The following is a 23,791-nucleotide window of genomic DNA, read 5'->3' as shown; positions in this document are numbered from 1 at the left end:
ACGGTGGACTTGGGCATTTTTTTTCTCATGAAAATACTCTTGTACAATGATACAGTGCATCAGGTGTTTGATCTCAGTTGATCCGCACAGTACCCTTGAAAAAATTACCTGTGTTTTGAAGGTGATAGGTCAGATTTAGGGATTAAAGAGCTTGCCCAATGTGACTTAGATAGCAAATGACAGAATCAGGTTCTTTCCTACCTCTTCATTCTGTATTTTTCACATCTTCCATAGTACTTATCTTCATCTGCATTTAGTACTTATTTTTAAGGTGTCTAGTAAACCTATTAGCCTTGTAGGACCTAAAAGTCAAATCCAAACAAAAGAAGGACCCAAAAGAGAATATAAAACAAGCACCTCAGTGTGGGAAGGCTTGCTTTTGGTATATGCATTTGAGAGACATTCTAATTCAATATAAGGTACCAAGTGGATAATTTTATATTAATTTGAGAGGCAGTATAATCCAGTAGTTATGAGAATGGATTTTGGAGCCAGACTGCTTTTGGGTTCAAGTTTCAGGACAAGTTACCTCACATCCCTGTGCTTTGGTTTTCTCTTCTTTAAAATGGGATAATAGTAGCACTCTACCTCTGAGGTACATGTGAAGGAGGCAGTGAACTCATATGTGTAAAAGCATTTAATAACAGTGTCTGGCACGTTGTAAGTATTCAGTAAATGTTAGTTTACCATTAATAGTATATTGCCTGCTCAATCCTTCAGAAAGGTTTTTGAATGAGAATTTCTCTTTGTGCCTTTTTATGATTTTGAAAATTGGTATGTTAAATTTCTTAAATTTTCATAGCTTATTTTAAAAATTCATTTTTGAAAACAAAACGAAATAAACACTATACAAAATAAAAGAAGCAAAGAAAATCAGGCACTAACAATAAAAAAAATGGAAAAAAAAAAAACGAATGTCTCAATACTAGAATTTTCTGAGGCATTTGTGCCTTTTCTTATTTATGAGATATAATGCTTGATTCCAGAATGGACTATTTGAGATTTTCTGTCAGTTTTACAATATTAAGTTAAATTAATATTAAATGTAATATAAAAACCACTCCAGAAATCAAGGATTGATGTACCTTAGGGGTGCTCCCAGATAGTGAGATCTCATATTTTGGGTGAAGGAGGTCTACTTGCTTATTTTTTTGTTACAATGAATAAGGCTTGGAATTAGTTTTGTTTTCATTGCTTACTTTTCATATCTTTAAGATGGTACCGGTTCCTCCTAATTGTGCAGTGATACCAGGAGAGGGAATGAACTTGTTTATAATACATTTAACAGTGATACTCAGTTATCTGCAGTTATGAAAGGGATTGGCAAACTATGGCCTATAGGCCAGATTAGGCCCACCACTCATTTTTGTACAGCTGGTGAGCTAAGAATGACTTTTACCTTTTTAAATGGTTCAAAAAAAATCGAAAGAGGAACATTTTGTGAAACATTACAATTACATGAAGTTCAGATTTCAGCGTCCATAGATAAAGTTTTATTGGAACATAGTCATACTCATTTGTTTACATATTGTCTGTGGCTGCTTTTGTGCTATATCAGCAGAGCTGTGTAGTTGCAACAAAGACCATATGGTCAGCAAAGCTTAAAATATTACCTGGCCCTTTGTGGAAAAGTTTGCTGACCTCTGATTTTTTTTTTTTAATTTTTTTTTAAATTTTTTACAATAAACTGCATATATTTAGAGTGTACAATTTGGTATCCCAGTCTCCCAATTCATTTCCCCCCAACCCTCCCCTCTTTCCCCACTTGGTGTCCATATGTTTGTTCTCTGCATCTGTGTCTCTATTTCTTCCTTGCAAACCGGTTGATTTGTACAATTTTTCTATAGTCCACATATATGTGTTAATATACAATATTTGTTTTTCTCTTTCTGACTCACTTCACTCTGTATGACAGTCTCTAGGTGCTGACCTCTGATTAATGACAGTCTCAGAAGAATGGCTTCAGTGCTACTTTCTGTAATAGATGTGCTTCTGAAGAGATTGTAATTAAAATGATATGTGATGAATCATATCTTCAGCTTGATTTTGCTTAGTGATATATTCCCATGGAATTTACATAAGAAATTTTGGTGAGATTTACACTGATGTACAGAAAAGGTACTTCGGTCAGATGTGCTATGTATGTTTAGTTCCCTCATACAGGTCTTCTAAAATTTAATCAAACTGAAAAACTTTTACTATGGACTTCATAAACTTATGAAAACTGAGATATCTATAGTACGTCCACTAGAAATTGTTTTATTTAAATTTCATTAGAACCTCCAAATGACTCTAGGGATTTTGAATTTTCAGGTACCTGTGATGGGTTCTCTCTCTGCTTGAAGTCTGTAGTCTTGTTATGTGCTGTGGGATTAGTCATATATTTAGGAAACGTATATTAAATAAATGGTCAAGGAAAATATATATGACTATATAAGTTTTGTGTATAACAGAACTCTTTTAGTGCCATTTCATTGGTATCCTGTACTGCTTTCTGACTGCTTAGTGTAAGATTCGACTAGAAAACCAGTCAACCAAAATCTCACCCCTCCACCCATGCTCCAGACTGTTCTCATTAGACAGTAACCTAAACATATAAATTACATAGTTAGGTAAGTTAGTACTGCTAAAAGTTTAACCATAGAATTGAGGTTTTGGGGAGGGCAAGGAGTATCCCTGAAGCGTCAGTTTTAACTGATTCTTAATACTGGAAAAAAGTTCATTTTCTGTTCTGATAAAATGGGCACCGCCTTGCTACAGCTTGTGTGTCATAAGTCCTTTGTGAATATTGTATAACCTAAACTGGATGTGTGTTCTTCGGATGACCAGAATGTCGATTTGCTAGAGAAGTAAAGTTCCAGGTGCATGGTATTTTGAGATATTTTCCAGTTTCGTTTCAAGCATTGAAATAATTTTGGATCTTAGTTGTCATTAGAGGTTTTGAAATCCCTTGGAACTGTTACCCCTTTTAACAGAATTTGCTTCTGAATAAATTCAAGTTTTTATTAATTAACATTTTTCCTAAAAATTGTAGAACATTTTAGAGTAACCTGCTTTTGAGTATTATTTATTCAAATTATTTATTTAATTTTAATGGCATTTTTAACTTCAAAAATGACATGATTTCTAATAAAAAGTTCTAACAAGCTCATTTAAAGTAATGTCAGTCATTTCTTTGATGGCTTGAATATTTTTAAATGCTTGGGTTTTGTTTTAATTTAAAAAATTCATTCATAAAGCTTACTGAAAGAAACTTTGTTTTTGCTTGTAAAGTTAGTCTGAAATATTTGAAGAGAGAGAAACTGTTTCTTTAATGACAATGTTTTTAGAGGAATACTTTTTAGCCTGGATTATTATGGTTAAACTATCTTGGCATTTTACTAATCTGTTTGTAGAATGGTGCTGTCTAATGTGTATTTAAATCATAAGAAAATGAGTGAAAAATTCCCACTTCAGATCCTAATAGGCCAGATTTTGGGGAAAAAAGGATTGGATTTAATGAATACTGGTTGATCTTTGTATTAATCTGTCTTGTGCTTGTAAATGGGAACTGATATTTCTAAACATGGAAAATGTTGATACTTGGAATAGTGTAGCATTTAAATAGCAGTTTCTGTGCATAAGAATGTGGTAAGATGGGAAAGTTTGGAAATTATTCCAAATAAGCAGGGATAAATAAGTAGCCATGGAGTTTCTACTTCACTTTCTATAATTTAAGAAGATAAAAAAACTCCTCTTAACTCATTTTCTTCACTGTTCATAAGAAGATTCAAAACAAGGAATAAAAATACTTTTAAATATTACTTTTGAAAATGACTTAATTTACAATTTATAATTGACTTTTTGAAATCCATGTTGTATTTGTATTAAGGTTTATAAATTTCAAATGTTAAACTACTACATAAATATTTAGTTGTAGAAAAATAGGGTCCACCTATGGACATTTCAACCATCTAAACTAATATAGTAAAATTTTTACTTGACGGTATACAATTTGAGAATTTTCATTAGTTTTACATTTCTAATTATGGGTGGCTTACTAGTGAACTGTTTGCAGAGTGGAAGAGTACTTGTGTCCTCTGCTCCTCGGGGTGGCCTGGCCTTGATTAAGTGGGTTGCTCAGTTAATATTTGTTAAATGGATAAATAACAAGTGCTTGCACAGTAGATTGAGAATTGACTATATGAAAGATGTAGGCTTTTTCAAGATAACCTCGAATCAAATCACTGTGAAAGTTTAAAGATTGATTCTTTGTATAACCTGTTGTGTTTGAAACCAACTTGTATAAGTCTGACAGGAATATGGCTGTAACAAAATACTAAAAATTATTTAGTGGCATACTGTTGAATTTTATATTTCTGCAGGCATAATTGTTAATCACACTTCATGTTTTCTGCAAAACTAATGTTAAAATTTAATTGTTTAAAAGTTTTAATTGTTTAGGTGAATTTGGTGATACAAGTTTTAATTTCAGATACATCTTGAAAGTGTTAAGTATTAAATATAAGTTGTTAAAGAAGATTGTGCTAATAAGCTTGTGTGATAAAATCAAATTTTATGGAACATTCCCAGTATAATAATACATGATCACATCTATTTTGATAGGATTATCAGATTATTTCATCATTTATTTATAGGCGTATTCTCCATTCTAAAGGAGAGCTAAGTGAAGATAGACACAAACAGTATGAGGAATTTGCCATGTCTTACCAGAAGCTGCTGGCAAATTCTCAGTCCTTAGCAGACCTCTTGGATGAAAATATGCCAGATCTTCCTCAAGACAAACCAACACCAGAAGGTAAGATATCCTTAAAAACAAACTGTGATTTTTTTTTTTTAGTAAGCACTAATCACTTGTATCTTTAGTCTTCTCAGATGTGTATTATTGAAAATGGATGCTTTAAATTTTTTAAAATGAAGTGGTATTGAGACCTAATAAGAACCTTGAAAAGCTACTTGAAATGCTTCCCTGAATGGAAAAGGCTTTGCACTTAGAAAATAATAATAAACTCATATGATGATATGATGAGTTTCTTCAGGTTCTTTTGTAAAATAAATCCTTAAATTCTCTCCAACAGGGGCCTGTCTTAAACCATACTTGGAGCTATGAAAAGATGTGCTTTATTTCTCAGATAGGTAATAAGGTAGATTGGACTTTTGTGATACTAATATTTCTGTGCTTATTTTTATTTTTAATTTAATTATTTTGAATGGTATGTTATCTTAAATTGTTACTTAGAACTGAAGTCTACCTTGCAGTTTTATAAGATAAATTTTGTTTTGTTTTGTTTATAAATTTGTTTATTTATTTATTTATTGGCTGCGTTGGTCTTCTTTGCTCCACATGGGTTTTCTCTAGTTGTGGTGAGCAGGGGCTACTCTTCTTTGTGGTGTGCGGGCTCCTCATTTCCGTGGCTTCTCCTGTTGTGGAGCATGGGCTCTAGGCGCGTGGGCTTCAGTAGTTGCAGCACATGGGCTCAATAGTTGTGGCTCATGGGCTCTAGAGTGCAGGCTCAATAGTTATGGCGCACGGGCTTAGTTGCTCCATGGCATGTAGAATCTTCCTGGAGCAGGGATTGAACCCATGTCCCCTGCATTGGCAGGTGGATTCTTAACCACTGTACCACCAGGGAAGTCCCAAGATAAATTGTTTATCATTTTATGAGTTATTTTCTATATTATTTTGAAGGTGTTTTAAACTTCCTTTTTGATAGAGCTCCTAATATATTACTCTAACATATTACAACAACTACTTGAAAAATTACTTTTGGTAGATAAATGTTAATACATTATTAATCTTAAAACTATCTGAAAATCCTGTTTACTTAAAAATCTTAAGAGTGAAGTATTTGTAAAGTATCCTTTTATAATACAAGAAGGTATTTTGTATTTTACAATACAAATATCAATTTCTCAATAAGAAAATACCCATTGTATACTGTGAATACATTTACGGTCCTTCCTTGGTATCTGCGGGGGATTGGTTCCAAGACCTCCAAGGATGCTCAAGTCCCTCATATAACATGGCTTACTTAGTATTTGCATATAACCTGCACACATCCTCCCATGTGCTTTAAATCATCCTGTAGATTACTCATAATACCTAGTACAATGTAAATGTAAGTGCTGTGTAACAAAATTGACAAAATTCTACCATCATTTTTAAATGATAATTTCACTAGGTATAGAATTTTAGGGTGAGATTTTTTTTCTTTCAGGACTTAAAGATGTTGTTCCACTGTCTTCTGTCTTGCATTGTTTCCAGTAAGAAAGCTGCTCTCAGTCTTATCTTTGTTCTTCTTTAAATAATGTATATTTTTTCTCTGGTTGCTTTAAAATTTCATTATTACTGATTTTAAAGAACTTAATTATGATGTGGCTTGGTGTGGTTTTCTTCATGTTTCTTGTGCTTGGGGGTCATTGGACTTCTTAAATTTGGGTTTATAATTGTCATCAAATTTGGAAAGTCTTGACCTTTATTTCTTCAAATACATATTTTCTTCCTCTCCCCCCTCCTATGGGGATTCAGTTACAACTGTTTTAGGTGTTTTGAAGTTGTCTTTTCTATTCTTCAGTATTTTTTTCCTCTGTTTCGTATTGGTTACTTTCTATAGCTGTATCTTCAGATTCACTGTTTTCCTTTTACAGTGTCTAATACTCTCATGTAGCGATGTGGTTTTTATCTCTAGAAACTAGTTATATTTTCCGTGGTCTCCAGCATGCATAGTGTGTCTTCTAGCTTGTTGAGAATATGAAATATAGTTGTAATAACTGTTTTAATGCCCTTGTCTTAATTTTATCATTTATATCACTTCTGCATTGGCTTAATTGATCGATTGATTGATTGACTGACTGACCTCTACACTTCTGGTAATTTTTCTACTTCTTTGCATGCCTGGTCATGTTTTATTAGGTGCATGCTGGATAGTTTTGTATTCTTAGAAATATCATTGAGCTTTGTTCTGGGGCACAGTTAAGCCACTTGGAAACAGTTTCATCCTTTCCAGCGTTGCTTCCTTAGGTGGAATCGAGTAGCTTTTATAGTCTAGAGGTAATTTTCCCTATTACAGAGGCAAATCTGTATTCTGCCTGATTTCCCATGAATTAGAAGATTCATGATTATTTATTTTCCTAGTCTCACCTAGTTCCCTCACACATGGGGGCTGATCAGTATTTGGCTGAACATTCCAGAGGGACCTTCTGCAGATCTTGGAGGCCTGTGTCTGCTGCTTTCTCCTCTCTGGTACTTTGTCTTGCAAAATCTAGCCACCTGGGCTAGTGTCCTGCCAGACTCTCAGCTCTGTCGTCCTCAACTCTGGAGACTGTTAGGGTCTGCGTGGCTTCTTCTTACTTGGCCTTGGTCTGGAAAGTATTACCAGGCAGTAAGCTAGGGCACTGAATTGTAGGGCTTAATTTTTTTGTTTCTTCTCTCACAGGAATCACTTACCTGTGCTACCTTATATTCAGTGTTTGAAAACCATTGTATTATATTGTTTGCCTGGTTCTTTAGTTGTTTTAGGTCACTTCTGTTTCATCTTGGCCTGAAGAGGCCTGAATTTTTCAGTGATCCAGAGTATCCTTTTTTACCTCACAGAAATGAGATCATATTATATATGCTATTCTGTAACTACTTTTTCTAGGTAACCATATATCTTAGATGTCATTTCAGATTAATTCATATTGAGCCACCTAATTCTTTTTTTAATTCTTTTTTTTCATTTTCTTTTTTTCTTCACCACCTAATTCTTTTAAATTGCTGCATAGTAGTATCCTATTGAATAATTGTGCTGTCATTTCTTTACCTTGTTTTATGTTGAATGACATTTATGTTATTTCTAGTTTTTAGCTGTTATAGTCTATGCTATAATAAAATCTCTATACCTTTGACTCTGTGTGTGCATGCTAGTATTTCAGGGATAAATTCCTAGAAGTAGAATTCCTTGGTCAAAAGTGTATATGCATTTTAAGTTTCAATGTATAGTGCCAGATTGTCTTTCAAAGAAATGTACATGCCACTAAGTGTATGAGGGTGTGTTTCCTTCCACTTTTACCATATTGCTGTTTTTTATTTTTACATTCTGAGTGAGGTTGAGCATCTGTAAGTTTATTGGCTGTTTTTTTTATATGTATTCTTTTTCCTGTGACATACTTGCTTGAGCCCTTTAACCTTTCATTAAAAAAAAAAATCCAATATTTATCTGTTTTAAAAAATTGAATGATAAAAGCACTTTTGCATATTAAGGAAATTATTCTTTTTAATGTGTTGCAGATATTTTCCCCCAATTTTTTATTGCTTTTTGACTTTGTACCTTTTTCCCTCAGAAGTTGAAATTTTTCACAATTTATAATTACTATGCAAATACATTATTTTTCAGATATGCAAAATATTCATGATATGTAAAATACTCATGCGTACGTAGAATAGAAAGTGAAAATCTCCTGTTATATCCATTCCATTCTCCAAGATAATCATGGTTACCAGTTTGATATAAATCTGTTTAGACTTTTTTTTTAATCAAAAAAAATTTTTTTTGGCTGCACTGCATTGCTTGTGGGATCTCATTTCCCTATCAGGGATTGAACCTGGGCCCTGGCAATGAAAGCCCGGAATCCTAACCATTAGGTCACCAGGGAACTCCCTGTTTAGACTTTTTAAAATACAAAATATATACATACGTATGCAAAATAATCAGATATCTCTATATAGCTTTATTATGAATTTATGTAGGATGTTATTTTGCATTACTTCCTTTTCTCTTTCAGTAGTGTATTTATGAGAGCTTTCGGAGTCAGTTCGGGTAGATGTACCTCATTCCTCTTAACATTTGGTTGATATTGCATAGTGTGTATATGCAGTTTGTTAGTCCTTATCAGTGGATATTTAGATTCATTCCAGTTCTGCTGTGTTACAAACAGTGCTATGATGAACATCCTTGTAAATCTTAGTTCACATTTTCTGTTATTTCTAAGGTATAGATTCCTAGAAGGAACCTTGTAGGATCAAAGATCATACTTATTTTAAATATTGATAGATTCTGACAAATCACACCCCCCCATATCAGTTTGTACTCTAGGTAATAAATATCTGAGTAATGAGAGTGCTTGCTTACTTCCCTACTATCTTGTCAACATTTGATGATATCAATCTTTTAAACATAATCTAATGGGTCAAAGTGATAACTTTGTTTTATGTAACATCCTGACTGGTACTGAGGTTAGGATCTTTTATATGCTCTTTGACTTATCTGTTCAGAGGCTTTATCCATTTTTTTCTACTGGGATTTTGGTCTTTACTTGCTGGAGCTCTGTGTCTTATGGATATTAATTCCTTTGTGTAAATATTGCCCGTAGTGTCTTCTAGTTTGCCTTTTGACGGTGTTTTTGTTGTGTTTTGCTTTGTTTTGTTTTTTGTTTGTTTGTTTTTTGGCCACATGGCACAGCTTGTGGGATCTTATTGAACCCGGGCCCTCAGCACTGAAAATGCAGAGTCCTAAGCGCTGGGCTGCCAGGGAATTCCCTGTTTTTATTTATATTTTTTATTAAACAGAAATTGTAAATTTACAGTCTTTTCCCTTATATGGGTTTAGTGTCCTGTGTTTAAACATGTTTTTTTTGGTAAGGCATATAAGTAATGAGTTAGGGAGCCAGTATTTTATTGTTTTTGTTCTTGTTTTAACTAAATGACTTTTAATAAATAATCTAACTTTTATCAGGGTTATTCTTATTTTTAAAATTTATTTATTTATTTTTGGCTGTGTTGAGTCTTTGTTGACACACTCAGGCTTTCTCTAGTTGTGGTGAGCGGGGGCTACTCTTCATTGTGGTGCAAGGGCTTCTCATTGCGGTGGCTTCTCTTGTTGAAGAGCACATGCTCTAGGCATGCAGGCTGAGTAGTTGTGGCTTGCAGGCTCTAGAGTGCAGGCTCAGTAGTTGTGGCTCATGGGCTTAGTTGCTCTGCGGTATGTGGGATCTTCCCAGACGAGGGATAGAACCCTTTTCCCCTGCATTGGCAGGTGGATTCGTAACCACTGCACCACCAGGGAAGTCCCTCTCAGGGTTATTTATTTATTTATTTTTAATAAATTTATTTATTTATTTATTTTATTGGCTGTGTTGGGTCTTTGTTACTGCACATGGGCTTTCTCTGGTTGTGGCGAGCGGGGGCTACTCTTCATTGTGGTGCTCGGGCTTCTCATTGTGGTGGCCTCTCTTGTTGCAGAGCATGGGCTCCAGGCATGTGGGCTTCAGTAGTTGCAGCACGTGGGCTCAGTAGTTGTGGCTCATAGGCTCTAGAGTGCAGGCTCAATAGTTGTGGCACATGGGCTTAGTTGCTCTGCGGCATGTGGTATCTTCCCAGGGCAGGGATCGAACCCGTGTCCCCTGCATTGGCAGACATATTCTTACACATTGCGCCACCTAGGAAGTCCTCAGGGTTATTTTTAATCTGCATGACCATTCTCTTATTTACAATTCTAGTTTGGAGAGAAGTACAGTGAGAATAGATAAAATCATGAATTGTCTCATGATCATGAAGTAGGAAATTCATTACTTGTAATGTTCTGAGCTTAAGAATCTATAGTTGTATGTAAAGGTAGACTGTGTGTGTGTGTGTGTAAATATGTATGTGGTTTTCCATCCTCTACTGAAATATCTATATATTTCTTCATCATTCTTTCCCTTCCTTTCAAGTTATTTATCAATTGACCATTTATGGCATTCTGTCTTATACCAAGTTTAATGCCAAAAGGAGGGCTGCTTCTTAGAGGCTTATGGTAAGATAAACCACAAACTTGAGAATATAATTGTGATATAAATGGTACAGAGGGTTGGAATCTTAAATAAATACTTCATGGGGGAGGTGGGACTTTAAGCTGGGTGTTTAAGAATGGCCAGGTTTATATATTTCTTCTATTGGTTTTAAGTTTCATGAAGGTGGTCCTAATATATCAAGTGGCTACTTAATTTCATATCAGTTGCTTAAAATATTTAAGAGAAAAGCGTCTTTATCATGTACTTTAGTCTGTCCTGATTTAGAGCTTTACTTAAAACACAATTTGTGATTTTTCTGGTAAAGATGGTTACATGAACAGCCCAGAGTGCTTGTGGATTGAAGAAGCCTCTAATAATCGAAACATTCAAGATTCATTGGTTTTAATTCCCTGTGATTTATTTTATTGTAGAGCATGGGCCTGGAATTGATATATTTACACCTGGTAAACCTGGAGACTATGACTTGGAAGGTGGTATATGGGAAGATGAAGATGCTCGGAATTTTTATGAGAACCTCATCGACCTGAAAGCTTTTGTTCCAGCCATCTTGTTTAAAGATAATGAAAAAAGTTGTCAGAATAAAGAGTCCAGCAAGGATGATTCCAAAGGTAAATGCTGGAGGACAAATTTTTTATATTAAAGTGCTATAAAAATTAGTTTCAAAATGATACTTGTAAAAAAAATTTTTTTTTAGTTGCTAGTTTTGTAATATTTACATTGAGTCACTAGATTAAATGAATGACAGAATAATACGGACATCTTAATTAATCTGAGTGCAGTTTATCTAATCAGCATTATTTTCCCCTCATCTTTACTACACATCCTCATGCCATGTTTGTCTCCATTCATCAGTCCATCCATCAGTTCATTTCTTCTGTGAACAGATGGCATACAGAATCGAAGAAGCTATGGTCTTTGTTTTCAATGAGCATAATGTATTTTTAAAAATCGGAATATATCAAATTTCTTGTCAGGTATAAATGTAGATTCTAAGACAAATGATGCAGATTTTGTGAATCTTCATGTATTTTTTGCAGCAGGATTTCTGTATGACCTTTAATTCAGAGATACTGATTCTTTGATTTCAAACAGAGGCAAAGGAATCTAAGGATAATAAGGAGGTATCAAGTCCTGATGATTTGGAACTTGAGCTGGAGAACCTAGAAATTAATGATGACACTTTGGAGCTAGAGGGTGGAGATGAAGCTGAAGATCTTACAAAGAAACTTCTTGATGAGCAAGGTAAACACTTTTACCAGAAATTTTAATTTTTGATTATTATTATTTTTAAACATTTTATTTTATTTTATTTTATTTTATTTTATTTTATTTTATTTTATTTTATTATTTTATTTATTTTTTGGCCACACTGTGCGACTTGTGGGATGTTAGTTCCCTGACCAGGGATTGAACCCAGGCCCTCAGCAGTGAGATTGCCGAGTCCTAACCACTAGACCACCAGGGAATTCCCAATTTTTGATTAGTGTTTATACACAAAGCTCTTGCCTGTGAATATGGGTCTTTACTCTTTAATTCCTTGCTTTCCTATTGTTTCTAGGCCATCACTTTTTTGGAATTTGATTTGGAACAAAGAATACATGTTCCATATTATGTGACTACAAACTTCAGTGATAATCTAAATCTTAGTAGATATTTCTTATACTTCTCTACTTGCTAGCATTGTCCTTGATATATTTTAATTCTGATATAATCTTTACAGTTTTAACGTAAGTGTATTTGAAAGTTGAGAGATAAAAAACAATTAGTGTATCAGTTCATCCGTGGTAATTTTATGTCTTTATAATTGAATAATGTTTTGTATTTAGTAATAAAAATATCACATTGTTAATTATTTCCTGAATACTTCCTGTGAAGTTTATTAGTTAGGATTCTTTATTAGAAGGATACCTTCTGTCAGTATTCACTTTCTCTCTATGGGCTTCATTGTTTCCTGCTGCAGATTCTCTTTCTCCATGTCATGAAGGGAGGGAGGCATGGCTGGAGGCTGCCCCTGGCTCAAAACAGCTAGTGACATCAGAGGAAAAGAGGGCTTCTCTCCCACTGTCAGTGTATAAGCCTCTTGGAAGGAGTTGGCTAGTCCTCTGTCATGCTTGCCTGTGGCTGAGAGGAGTGGTGGTGTCTCTGCTTGGGCAGCACACTTCCCCATCAGAATCCCATGGATTGCCTTCGAGGGCAAGTGATGATCGTACTGTTAATTGAAGACATGGGAGAAGGGATGCTTGACAGATAAAATAGCAGATCTGCTGTAAAGCTACATGTGGCTTATGACTTCTCATGTAAAAGTTTGCCTTTTTATAGTTGATATCTGAAAAACAATAGTGATTTAGGTTGTGATTCTAAAGATACCCAAACTTTCTAGGGTAATATCTCAAAGAAATGGTTCATTTTTTCTGAGTAAGAAAAGTGCTCTAGATTATCTGTGCCCCAGATAACTTCTTATTGGATGTTTTTATTCTTATATTGTCTGTGTATATTTTTAAACCTATTTAAAAACCAATTTTATATTAGAACAAGAGGATGAAGAAGCCAGCACTGGATCTCATCTCAAGCTCATAGTAGATGCTTTCCTCCAGCAGTTGCCCAACTGTGTCAACCGTGATCTGATAGACAAGGTATGGTTTCCTGTGTGACTTGACTCAAGCACATAGACCTTGTAGGATAGCTTGAATTAGGAATGTTTTGGACTGTTTTGGCTATAGAATGAACCATTGCTTCAAATAGAATCTGATATGGGAATCCAAAATGAACACATTCAGTTGGAGCTAATTTCTAGATGTTGTGTTTGGGGATGGAACTGTCTCTGGAATCCTGTCGGCTTGACACCTCTCTCCTCCACATAGGGATGCCACAATGAGGGAAATACTGGTTTAGACCAGAAATTCTTAAAGTACTCTCTGTAGATTCCTGGTGTCTTCTGAGGCACTCTCAGAGGGGTCTGTACAGTCAAAACTCTTTGCATACTAATACTAGGATTTTCTCCCCCCCACTTTTTCACTGTTTTTGACATTTGCAAAAGTGATGATGGGTAAAGCTGCTGGTATTGTAACACGAATTAAGCTGCATTGGTAGCAGACTCTGCTAGTAGCCATTGTATTCTTCATTGCCATGCATTTGCAATTACGAGAGCAATGCCACCTTCACTTAAGAATCTCTTTGATAAATCCATAAAAATTAGTGATTTTGTTTCATTTCAACCTTTGAGTACAGTTCCTCTTAACTTGATAAAATAAGAAGGACATGTAAAGCACATCTACTATCTCAAGGTTGCCTCGAGAAAAGCCACTTGTGTGATTGAGTTGCAAGCTAAACTAGTTGCTTTTTACATAGGATACCATTTTTATTGAATGAACTAATGGACGAACTGTGGTTACTCAAACTTGGGTATTTAGCAGACGTTTTTCTAACATGAACAAGGTGAGCCTCTCATGGGAAACAACTGAAAGTATTTTTGCCAGTGGACAAATTTGAGTTTCCAGCAAAAATTAGAGTTTTGGAAATCTCATGTCCACCATCATAAGCTTGACATCTTCCCAGTTCTTTTCTCAAGAGGCTTTATTGATGAAACTTTTCTGGTAAGATGGGTGGTGATGCTAAATAATGTAATTTAAAAATATTATGTAAGTGTTTGGAAGATCTGCATAGCTCAGTGAACCATTGTTCTGAATGACCAGTACAGAAGGTCAACAAAATCTTTCTTGGGTATTTAAAGTCCACTCAGAGTGCAGGATAGACTAATGGATTTTAATCTAACAGAGCATGAGAAGTTGATGAATGTGGTTTCAGATTTCACATTGCAACTAATGGTTAAGAAACTACCACTTGTCAAGTTTTGGTGAAGTATCAAAGAATATCTGTAATTACTGAAACTGATATTAAAATACACTTCCCTTTTCAGCTACTTATATGTGTGAAACAAGTTTCTTCATATACTTCAAAACAACACACAACAGATTGAGTGCATAAATAGATATGAGAATCCAACTGTCTTCTAAAAGAATGCCACTCTTCTGTCACTAAATTTCTTTTTCATTAAACAAAATATTTCCAAAAAATGTTAACAACTAATAGATTTATTGGTATTTTTATGTGAATTAATATTTTAAAAATTCTCTTCTAAAATTTTAACTTGTAAAACAGTAAATGCTGATAAACGTATTAACCCACGTAGACAAAGTTCTTTCAGGTCCTTAATAATTTTTAAGAGTGTAAAGGACTCTTGAGATGCAAAGTTTGAAAATCATTGCCTTAAACCTTTTTAAGTCAAGGTGTAATATATACTTTTATCCACACCCCCCTCCCCCAATGACATATCGAGGGTTTCCTATAGAGAACTACAGACATCAGGTTGTTTTTCAGCTTTCAGCGTGTTTAACATTTAGATGTATTTCAGTAACTATTCATATTTATAATGAAATAAGCTTGAAACTAATTCCAAATTGGCTAATCATCTCTTGGAGTGATTAGGTCAATGTACAGTTTTCAAGAACTTAATAATTACAGCATTAATTTCTGTGTTCTTAAGAGAGTCTTTTTCTCTCCTCTGTAGAATATAGCAGAAACTACCTTTTAAACAACTGCTTATTTTCTTAAGGTTGGGATATGATTAAACCTTTCGTCTGCTAAATTTTCATATATTCACTGGATATAAACAGCATGAGAGATACCTTGACATGCCTGCCACACCCTTGCACCCATTTTGAGTGTTATCCTGAAAGTTGAATGGGAAGATCTCATGTGACTCTGTATTGGAAAGTATCCTGCAGTGCCCAGCTCAGTAATGACCATATGTTAAATTCTGGGTTAACTCTTGGGGGTTCAGATGGAAAACAGGAGGCTACCCTGCCCTGTTGGACCCCAATGGGTTCCTCTGGGAGTCAGCTTCCTCATGAAAGAAATTTCCTCCCTGTATATTGGCAGAGGTCCAGATGGCTTGCGAGGGAAAAGTAATTGGGAAATAGAAAAATCTAAGAATTCTTTTGAATTCAGTATTTATGTAACAATATATAAATCAAAGTGAAGATTTCTTTTAGGTGACTTCTGCAGGTAATGTCATTTATGGTGATGCTTATTTCTGCATGTATTTGATGATCAGAAGAGTTTATTTTTACTTAATAAAATAAAAAATGATTGTTGAACTGTCTTTCATTTACTTAAAACGTTTTAAAATGAGTTTTTAAAAACTGCTTGTTGAGTTGTCAGGCACCACTTGTAACCCAGGCAGATAGACACCACCTCAGTGACTCCTTTGCTTTCATTTCTCCCCAGAGGGCAGGGCTGGTTAAATCTAAGAATTAATATACATGTGAAGCCTTTTTTTTTCTTTTTAATTTCCTCAAATTTATTAATTCTGGCAGTTTTTCCACTCATGTAGTCTTTTATTCATTTATTCTACATATTTATTGAGCCACTACTGTGTGTATTAGGCATTTATATGTTTTACGAACTCCTAGTCTTTGCAGAGTTTTGAGCATTATATTTTTTTTTCCTTCTAATGGCCTTTGATTACTGTGGTAGGAAAAGTGTTTATTGCCTTCTCTATTTTTATAAAATGTATTTCATAGATTGTGTAAAGTACATTTGTATTTTAAAGGGTAATGTTCTAAAATAGTTATTGAAGTACATCTTATTTTTTGTGTTTCCTAATTTATGTTGAAACATAGGCCATTGGCCATTAAATTTTTTTCTCTGTATTTTTCAAAACATGTTGATTTGAGGGTGTGTGTGTGTGTGTGTGTGAAGTTTTCCAGTGTTAACCAGTTTTCTGAGTACATGACTTTTGGGATTTTTATTATACTAGTTCAGAATTTTCCACTGTTTCGTATGGGTGAATTACTTGAAGGAACTTCAGTATATTTTCAACTTTTTTCTTATTCTAACTAGCTGTAAGAAGCTTTAATGTTACAAAATATAAACTTTAATAAAATTTATTATACTCCCTTTACAAGCAGTAGAAAAAATTTAAATTGGTTTTACTCTTGACTAATAGTGATAGTTTCAATCTTGGTGAATACTTTCAATGTGATTAGTTTCCTGGGTTTGAATGTAATCAACATTAGTTGTGTCATTTATTTCATCAAAAGTTTTAATCAAATGGGAGGTGTGTCAGTGAGTGCATCACTGAAGAGTTGAAATCCTTTATATGGAAATCTGAGGATCTTTGTATCTGATCCTACCTAAAGATTGCGATTAATGATAAAATAATCAAATGAACCTGTAAATAGTTTTTTTCTTTTTAAAGTATAACTTAAACTTGTTATTTTCTTAAACCATGTATATTGAAAATCTTTGATGTTTAAAAGATATATATACCTGTATTTAAAAAATACCATTTACTCATAGTTTTGTTTTCTAATGGCTTCCCAGAGCATACACTTCTCCTAGCTTTTCTTCTATACTTATATTAGATGTTAGACATTGATGAAATATTAAACACATTTTCATTATTAAAATTTAGAATAGTGGATTGCTATACTAAGAACAGTTACGGGTATTTATTATAGTCCTATGATGTGATTTCTTTAGTTTGTTACCAGATCGGATTGTCAGCAGTAAACCTTTCTAGTCAGTGTTGAAACACTTACCCTTACATGTTTCTGGGGATAATCTGTGTTTCTCTCTCATCTAGTTTGTCTTTATTCTTTTTTTATTATCCTTATTAGCATTAGTAATTTTCTTGGTTCCTGGCTTCTTGCTACTTTGTAACATTCTGTCAGAAAACATTCCTGATATTAACATTGATTTATGAGATCAACAGCATGGATTGCACATTTCGTGTAATTATTTGCCAAACATGTCATGGTAGGTCTTCAGTCTACACACTCGAAGTTCTATTTCTAACACTAGGTTGCAATTAAAGTTTATGAAATGTATATTTTGAGATATATAAGGAGAGAGTAGTTTAAGCTTAGTGATCTTTAATGTTCGGGATATGCTTATAATACTAATGTCTTAAAACTATTGTAAACTCTTTAGTAACTATTAGAAATCCATTGTAGCATGCAGAGTTTTTGCTTTCAGTAGCTAAATCAAGATTTTTTTAAGAAAAAAGTTTGCTTTTTCTCCTATAGGCAGCAATGGATTTTTGCATGAACATGAACACAAAAGCAAATAGGAAGAAGCTGGTCCGGGCGCTCTTTATAGTTCCCAGACAAAGGTAGGTTTAAAAAATAATAATAATAATAATTTCTTAGTGTTTTTCCCCTGCAGTGATGATTGTAAGATCTAAGTTCTTGTTCAGTTATCTCTTTAAAAATATCCCTTGTCCACAGAACTTACTATCATTGTTAGCATATTTTCTAGAACTTATTTCTCATTAATTTTTGTTCATGAGCTCTAGTGGTAATATTCCTTCTGATGCTTTCCTGTTATTTTAAGAGAAAAAGTATAAGAATAATAGGAACTTAATAACTTAATCATTGTTAGAAGCAGTTTGTTTACACTTTTGCCTCTGTGGAGAGAAAATACTTAATGGTATATCTGTTTTTGGAGAGTTTTTATTTTGTGGAAAGATCAGATTAAATTAATTGAGTTGTGTTTAAATGAAAAATTTCAAGTTTTTTTTTTGGTAATTATGCTAGTTTGGACTTGGAAGTCGCATTAGTGATTATGTTGCTAGTAATTCAAGAAGCATATTCAGTTTCATAATGCTGGTAGAGAATTCTAATGCTCTAACCTACACTAAATTAAAACCCCCATTTCACCTGCATGTATTAGGACCACAATAGGTCATAGACTGTTGACCTTAGGAACCTGGAGGAGGTCCACTTCTGTGTGTTCAACAGTGAATAATTAAGGGATTTTGTTAACTATTATGATGATTACATACATCATGGCTAAGATGGATACTTTCCCCAGAAGATAAGGATTCTGAGGGATTTCACTAAAGATTTCTTAAGCAAAATTATAATTTGGTTCATTTATTGGTCTTTTATTGGTAACATTTCTCACTGAAACCAAATCACTACTCTTTTCCTTTATATTGGTTTTTATCTCCTGTCAGCAGCATTAACATGAGCATTTGATTTTTCATTTTAGTGGGACAGGGGAGATAGAATGTACTAATATAGTGAGTAGATAATTCAGAATTATCTAACTGAGAAAATCAGAGGTGAATTGTTTCTATTGTGTAAAATTATATGCTGCATTTCATAAACTCCGAGGTGCCATCAGTTATGAGGTGCGTCATTATTTCATGTACAGCCTTATTTCATGTACAATTAAGAAAGAAAAAATATTGCCAATTTTAAGGCTTTGATTGCGAGACATATTCTACTTTCAAACTCAAATATTTTTTTCCTTAATATTTTGGACAAGTTTTTTCAAGTGATTCTTTTCTTTGCCTATATAATGGAATGTTCACTTTCATAGTTTTATTTTCAGTTGTTTATTTGAATGAAGAAACATGTAGTAACAATTATCTGGACTTCTAGCATAGAATGAACCAAATTTAGCAAAAATAAAAGGCTTTGTTAAGGAAAGAAATTATGCAGTGATATTAAGTAGTTTATTTATGAGAGAGCATCTTGTCTCCCTGTATTCCCATTCCATCCCACTCCCCCACCACAGAGAAAACTCCTGAAAAACTATATACTATTACTTGGTCTTATGCCAATTACATCCTTTATAACTGGACTTATCTGCTTAGCTCAGCAGTTAGCTGCAAATTAGAAGTAGTTGGAATCTGCTAGAAAGAGACTTGAAAGTAGTAGGGAATGACAATTTATGGTTTAAGAGGAGAGAAAAAAGTAAAGTACTTAAAATGCATAGCCTTTTGGAGCTATGAGGGCAAGAACACATAGTCTTATATACCTGAAATATATAGATATAATAATTTAGCCTGAGTGATCAGGAAAGGTTAAATTATGTTCTAAAAACTATTCACTCACTAAGGGTCTACTCTACACTGTGATTAGTGCTGGAGATACAGTGGTGAACAAGACAGATTCAACTCTTGTATTCATGCAGCTTACAGTTTGGAGAGGAAGAAAGAGGATTCGAAGTGTAGTTGACCAGAAGAATCCCAGCGTGCTTTGGAGTATATAACAAGGGGAACTGATTGATTTAGTCTCCGGAGTCAGAGAAGGCTGCCTGGAACGAGGGTCATTTAATCTGAGACCTGAGAAAGGAATGAGCTAGGCGAGGGATGGGTGAGGAGAGGGAACATAGAGAGCATTTCTGATAGAAGGAACAGTATGTGCAGAGATAAAGGCAGGAAAGGTCACCCGTCAAACTACTGCAAAAACCTCTTTCTTGGTTTCCCTGGACATTGTTGTCTAGACTGAGCTGCAAGAGGGAGGCCATACTTACTTCTTTATCCTCAGCACTGAGCACAATGCCTCACAGACAGAAAGTGATGAAGTTATGTAACATGGTATTTACAGTGCTCTTTTTTAGCTAGCCCCCTTTTAGCTTCTTCAGTCTTCATTCTAGCCACTTTTCTTGCAAAATCCGGATCTGTAATGATTTCTTGAACACCCTTTGCTCTTTACTTCCAAGCCTCTTCTCTTTATCTGGGATATTGTGTATTTTTCCACTGAAAATCTCTGGCTTAGTCTTGAATTCTTAGCATAAGGGTTGTCTTCTCTGAACAACCATCTTTATTTCCCTATGTATATATAGGTGGTCTTTTATAGACTTTCAACATAATGCCTTCATACATAGAAAGAATAGGGCACATTACGTTAGGCATATTAGGTATAGCCCAGTGTTGGTTTGCTGCCTATATCCCTATGAAACTGTAAAAATACGGGTCCTTTAAAAGAGGACTAGGTCTTTTCATTTTGAACATTTACAACATCAAATGTAGTGTTTGATGTACAGTAAGTGCTTGACAATATTTGATGAATTAATATTGGTCATATGCAAGTTTAAAACTTTATTAAAAACATAAGTAATGCATTCACAGGACTGAAAACACTGAAGCATAAAACATTGTGCTGACAAGTACCCTTCCTGTCCTTGTCTCCCCATCTACCCAGTTCCTACTCCTCCCAATAGGAAACCATTGTCCTGAGTCTTGTGTCCTTCCAAAGTTTCTTTTGCATGTGCAAGAACATGCAAACATTCTTATATTTCCTTTTTTTATCTTTTTACGTGAGGGCAACTTATTGTACCTATTGTTCTGAACTTTACTGTTTTCACTTCACAGTATATCTTAGAAATCTTTTCATATCAATACGTAAATCTTTCTCTTGTTCTTTTCTTTTAAAGCTGCATTGTTTCTTTTTATGAATGTACTGTATTTTACCACTTTGGACTTTCCAGGCTTTGCTATTACAAACAGTCCTGTATTTGTACTTTTCCTTTCTTCTTCCTCCTCTTCATTACGTTAGCTAGTGGTTTATTCATTTTAGTTTTTTTCACACACACAAAAACCCAGCTTCTAGATTATCTGTGTATTTATTCTACTGTTTTACTGTTTTCTTAATTATTATTTTTGGATTTTGTTTTTATTTTCTTTGTTTTTGATTTCTTTCATTCATTTTGTTCCTTTTTTGGCATTTAATATATTGCTGTCCTCTGACCCTGGTTTTAGCTGTATCTCTTAGTTCTGACATGTGGTGATTTCTATTTTTATGTTTTCTAAAAATTCTCCAACTTCAGTTTATTTTTCCATTGTTACCTAAGGAGATATTTGAGAGGGACTTGAAATTTCCAGGTAGTGGGGTTTTTTTGTTTTGTTTCCTGGCTCGGTTAATAATTTATATTTTTATTGCACTGTGATTAGAGAATACTGTGTTATTTTTGCTTTTTGAAATTTTCTTATGGCCTATTACATAGTCAGTTTTCATGATCATTCCACAAACAAATTGGAAAAAGGAGGCCTCTCTGTGTGGCATCTCCCTCCCCTTCCCCCCAAAGGACAAGAGTCCTAGTGAGTGTCTTTATTCTTCTCTATGGCCAGCATTCCCTCCTTTATCCATTTAGCCCATCCAGCCTGAGCCGACCAAAAACACCAGAATGAATTATTCAGTAGTTACTTGAGTGCCTATGACTGTGAGGGCCTGAAGATTTTATATGTGTGTATGTGGTAGAGAATTTAGCTGTCTTACCTAGTCTGTATGGTTTGGTTTAGGAAGCACTAAACTATAAGGTTCTTTATAGTTCTTTTCTTTAAAAAAAAAAAATCAGTTTTATTGGAATATAATTCACATAACCATACAGTTCACCCATTTGAAGTATACAGTTCAGTGTTTTAAATATGTTCAACTATCGCAACAATAAAATTTTCAAACATTTTCATCCCCCTAAAAGAAACCGTATATCCATTAGCAGGCAATTCCATTTCCTCCCTGCCCACCCTCTTCCGTGTCCTGAGGTACCACTTATTTACTTTCAGTCTCTATGGATTTACTTATTGTAGGTATTTCCTATAAATGAAATCATAAAATATGTGGCCTTTTGTGCCTGACTTCTTTTGCTTAGTATAATGTTTTCGTGATTCATCCATGTCCTAGCATGCAGTAAAATTTCCTTTCTTTTGAAGGCTGAATAATATTTCATTGTATAGATATACACCACATTTTGTTTACCCATTTGTCTGTTGATGGACATTTGAGTTGTTTCCACTTTTTAGCTATTAGGACTATGCTGTTGTGACTCTTTGTGTACCAGTTTTTGTGTGGACATATGTTTTCAGTTGTCTTGGGTATATACTTATAAGTGGAATTGCTGTGTTTTAGGGTAAGTCTATGTTTAACATTTTTAGTAACTGCTAAACTGTTTTTCACAGTGGCTGCATTTTACATTCCCAACAGCAATGTATGAAGGTTCCAGTTTCTCCATATCCTTAACAACACTTGTTACTGTCCCCATTTTGATTTTAGCCATCTTAGTGTGAAGTGGAATCTATCTCTTTGTGGTTTTGATTTGCATTTCCCTAATGGCTAATGATTTTGAGCATTTTTTCAAGTGCTTATTTGCCATTTGTGTGTCTTCGGAAAACTGTTCAAATCCTTTGCCCCCTTTTAAATTGCAGTATTTGTCTTTTTATTATTTTTGTATGAGTTCTTTATACTTTATACACGTCTCTTATCAGATATAATTTGAAGATGGTTTCTTTCATTCTGTGAGTTGTCTTTCACTTTCTTGGTATCATTTGCAGCAGAAAACTTTTCAGAATTGATGTAGTCTGTCTTTACATTTCTTAAAGATCTGATCTGAAGCACTGTTTTAACTTTCAGTTGTGTTCTTCCTTCAGTAAATAAATAGTGGTTAAAAAAAATCTCAAAAGCCTGGCATTATATCTCTTAGCCTGTTAATTTGAAGGAATGCACAGAAATGAAATTACTAGAAATCCCCTTATTTATATAGTTGCATATCATTCTACAGTTAATTTGTAGTATAACTATCCACGTATATAATTGAAATTTCACATAAAGTACTTACATCTTTTTAAAAGAATTTTATTGAAGTACAGTTGATTTACAGTGTTAATTTCTGCTGTACAGCAAAGTGACTCAGTTATACGTATATATTCTTTTTCATATTCTTTTCTATTCTGGTTTATCACAAGATGTTGATATTGTCCCCTGTGCTCTACAATAGGACCGTGTTGTTTATCCGTGCCATATATACCAGTTTGCATCTGCTAATCCCAATCTCCCAATCTTTCCCTCCCCCACCTGACCTCACCCTTGACAACCACAAGTCTGTTCTTTCTGTCTCTGAGTCTGTTTCTGTTTGTTTCATAGGTGTATTCATTTGTGTTGTATTTTAGATTCCACATATGATATCACATTGTATTTGTTTTTCTCTGTCTGACTTACTTTGCTTAGTATGATAATTTCTAGGTCCATCCATGTTGCTGCAAATGGCATTATTTTATTCTTTTTATGGCTGAGTAGTATTCCATTGTATACATGAACCACATCTTTTTGTATCCATTCATCTATCGATGGACACTTAGGTTGCTTCCATGTCTTGGCTATTGTAAACAGTGCTGCTGTGAACATAAGGGTGCATGTATCTTTTCAAATTATAGTTTTGTCTGGGTATATGC

General features: G+C 34.2%; 1 protein-coding gene across 2 annotated transcripts in view; it reads left to right on the top strand.

Annotated features, from left to right (window-relative positions):
• Positions 1-23,791, top strand: part of UPF2 (UPF2 regulator of nonsense mediated mRNA decay) — an 89,471-nt gene that overhangs the window by 13,528 nt on the left and 52,152 nt on the right. For both annotated transcript variants that reach the window (XM_057731963.1, XM_057731964.1), the window contains exons 4-8: positions 4,638-4,798; positions 11,181-11,378; positions 11,863-12,012; positions 13,300-13,403; positions 17,859-17,944. In XM_057731963.1, coding sequence (XP_057587946.1) covers positions 4,638-4,798; positions 11,181-11,378; positions 11,863-12,012; positions 13,300-13,403; positions 17,859-17,944 — 699 coding nt within the window. The remainder of the gene's footprint in view (positions 1-4,637; positions 4,799-11,180; positions 11,379-11,862; positions 12,013-13,299; positions 13,404-17,858; positions 17,945-23,791) is intronic.

This window comes from Hippopotamus amphibius, chromosome 4 (genome assembly GCF_030028045.1).
Source record: "Hippopotamus amphibius kiboko isolate mHipAmp2 chromosome 4, mHipAmp2.hap2, whole genome shotgun sequence".
Lineage (NCBI taxonomy): Eukaryota > Metazoa > Chordata > Mammalia > Artiodactyla > Hippopotamidae > Hippopotamus > Hippopotamus amphibius.
Note: the sequence above shows the minus strand (reverse complement) of the source record. Positions and strands in the feature narration are given on the sequence as shown.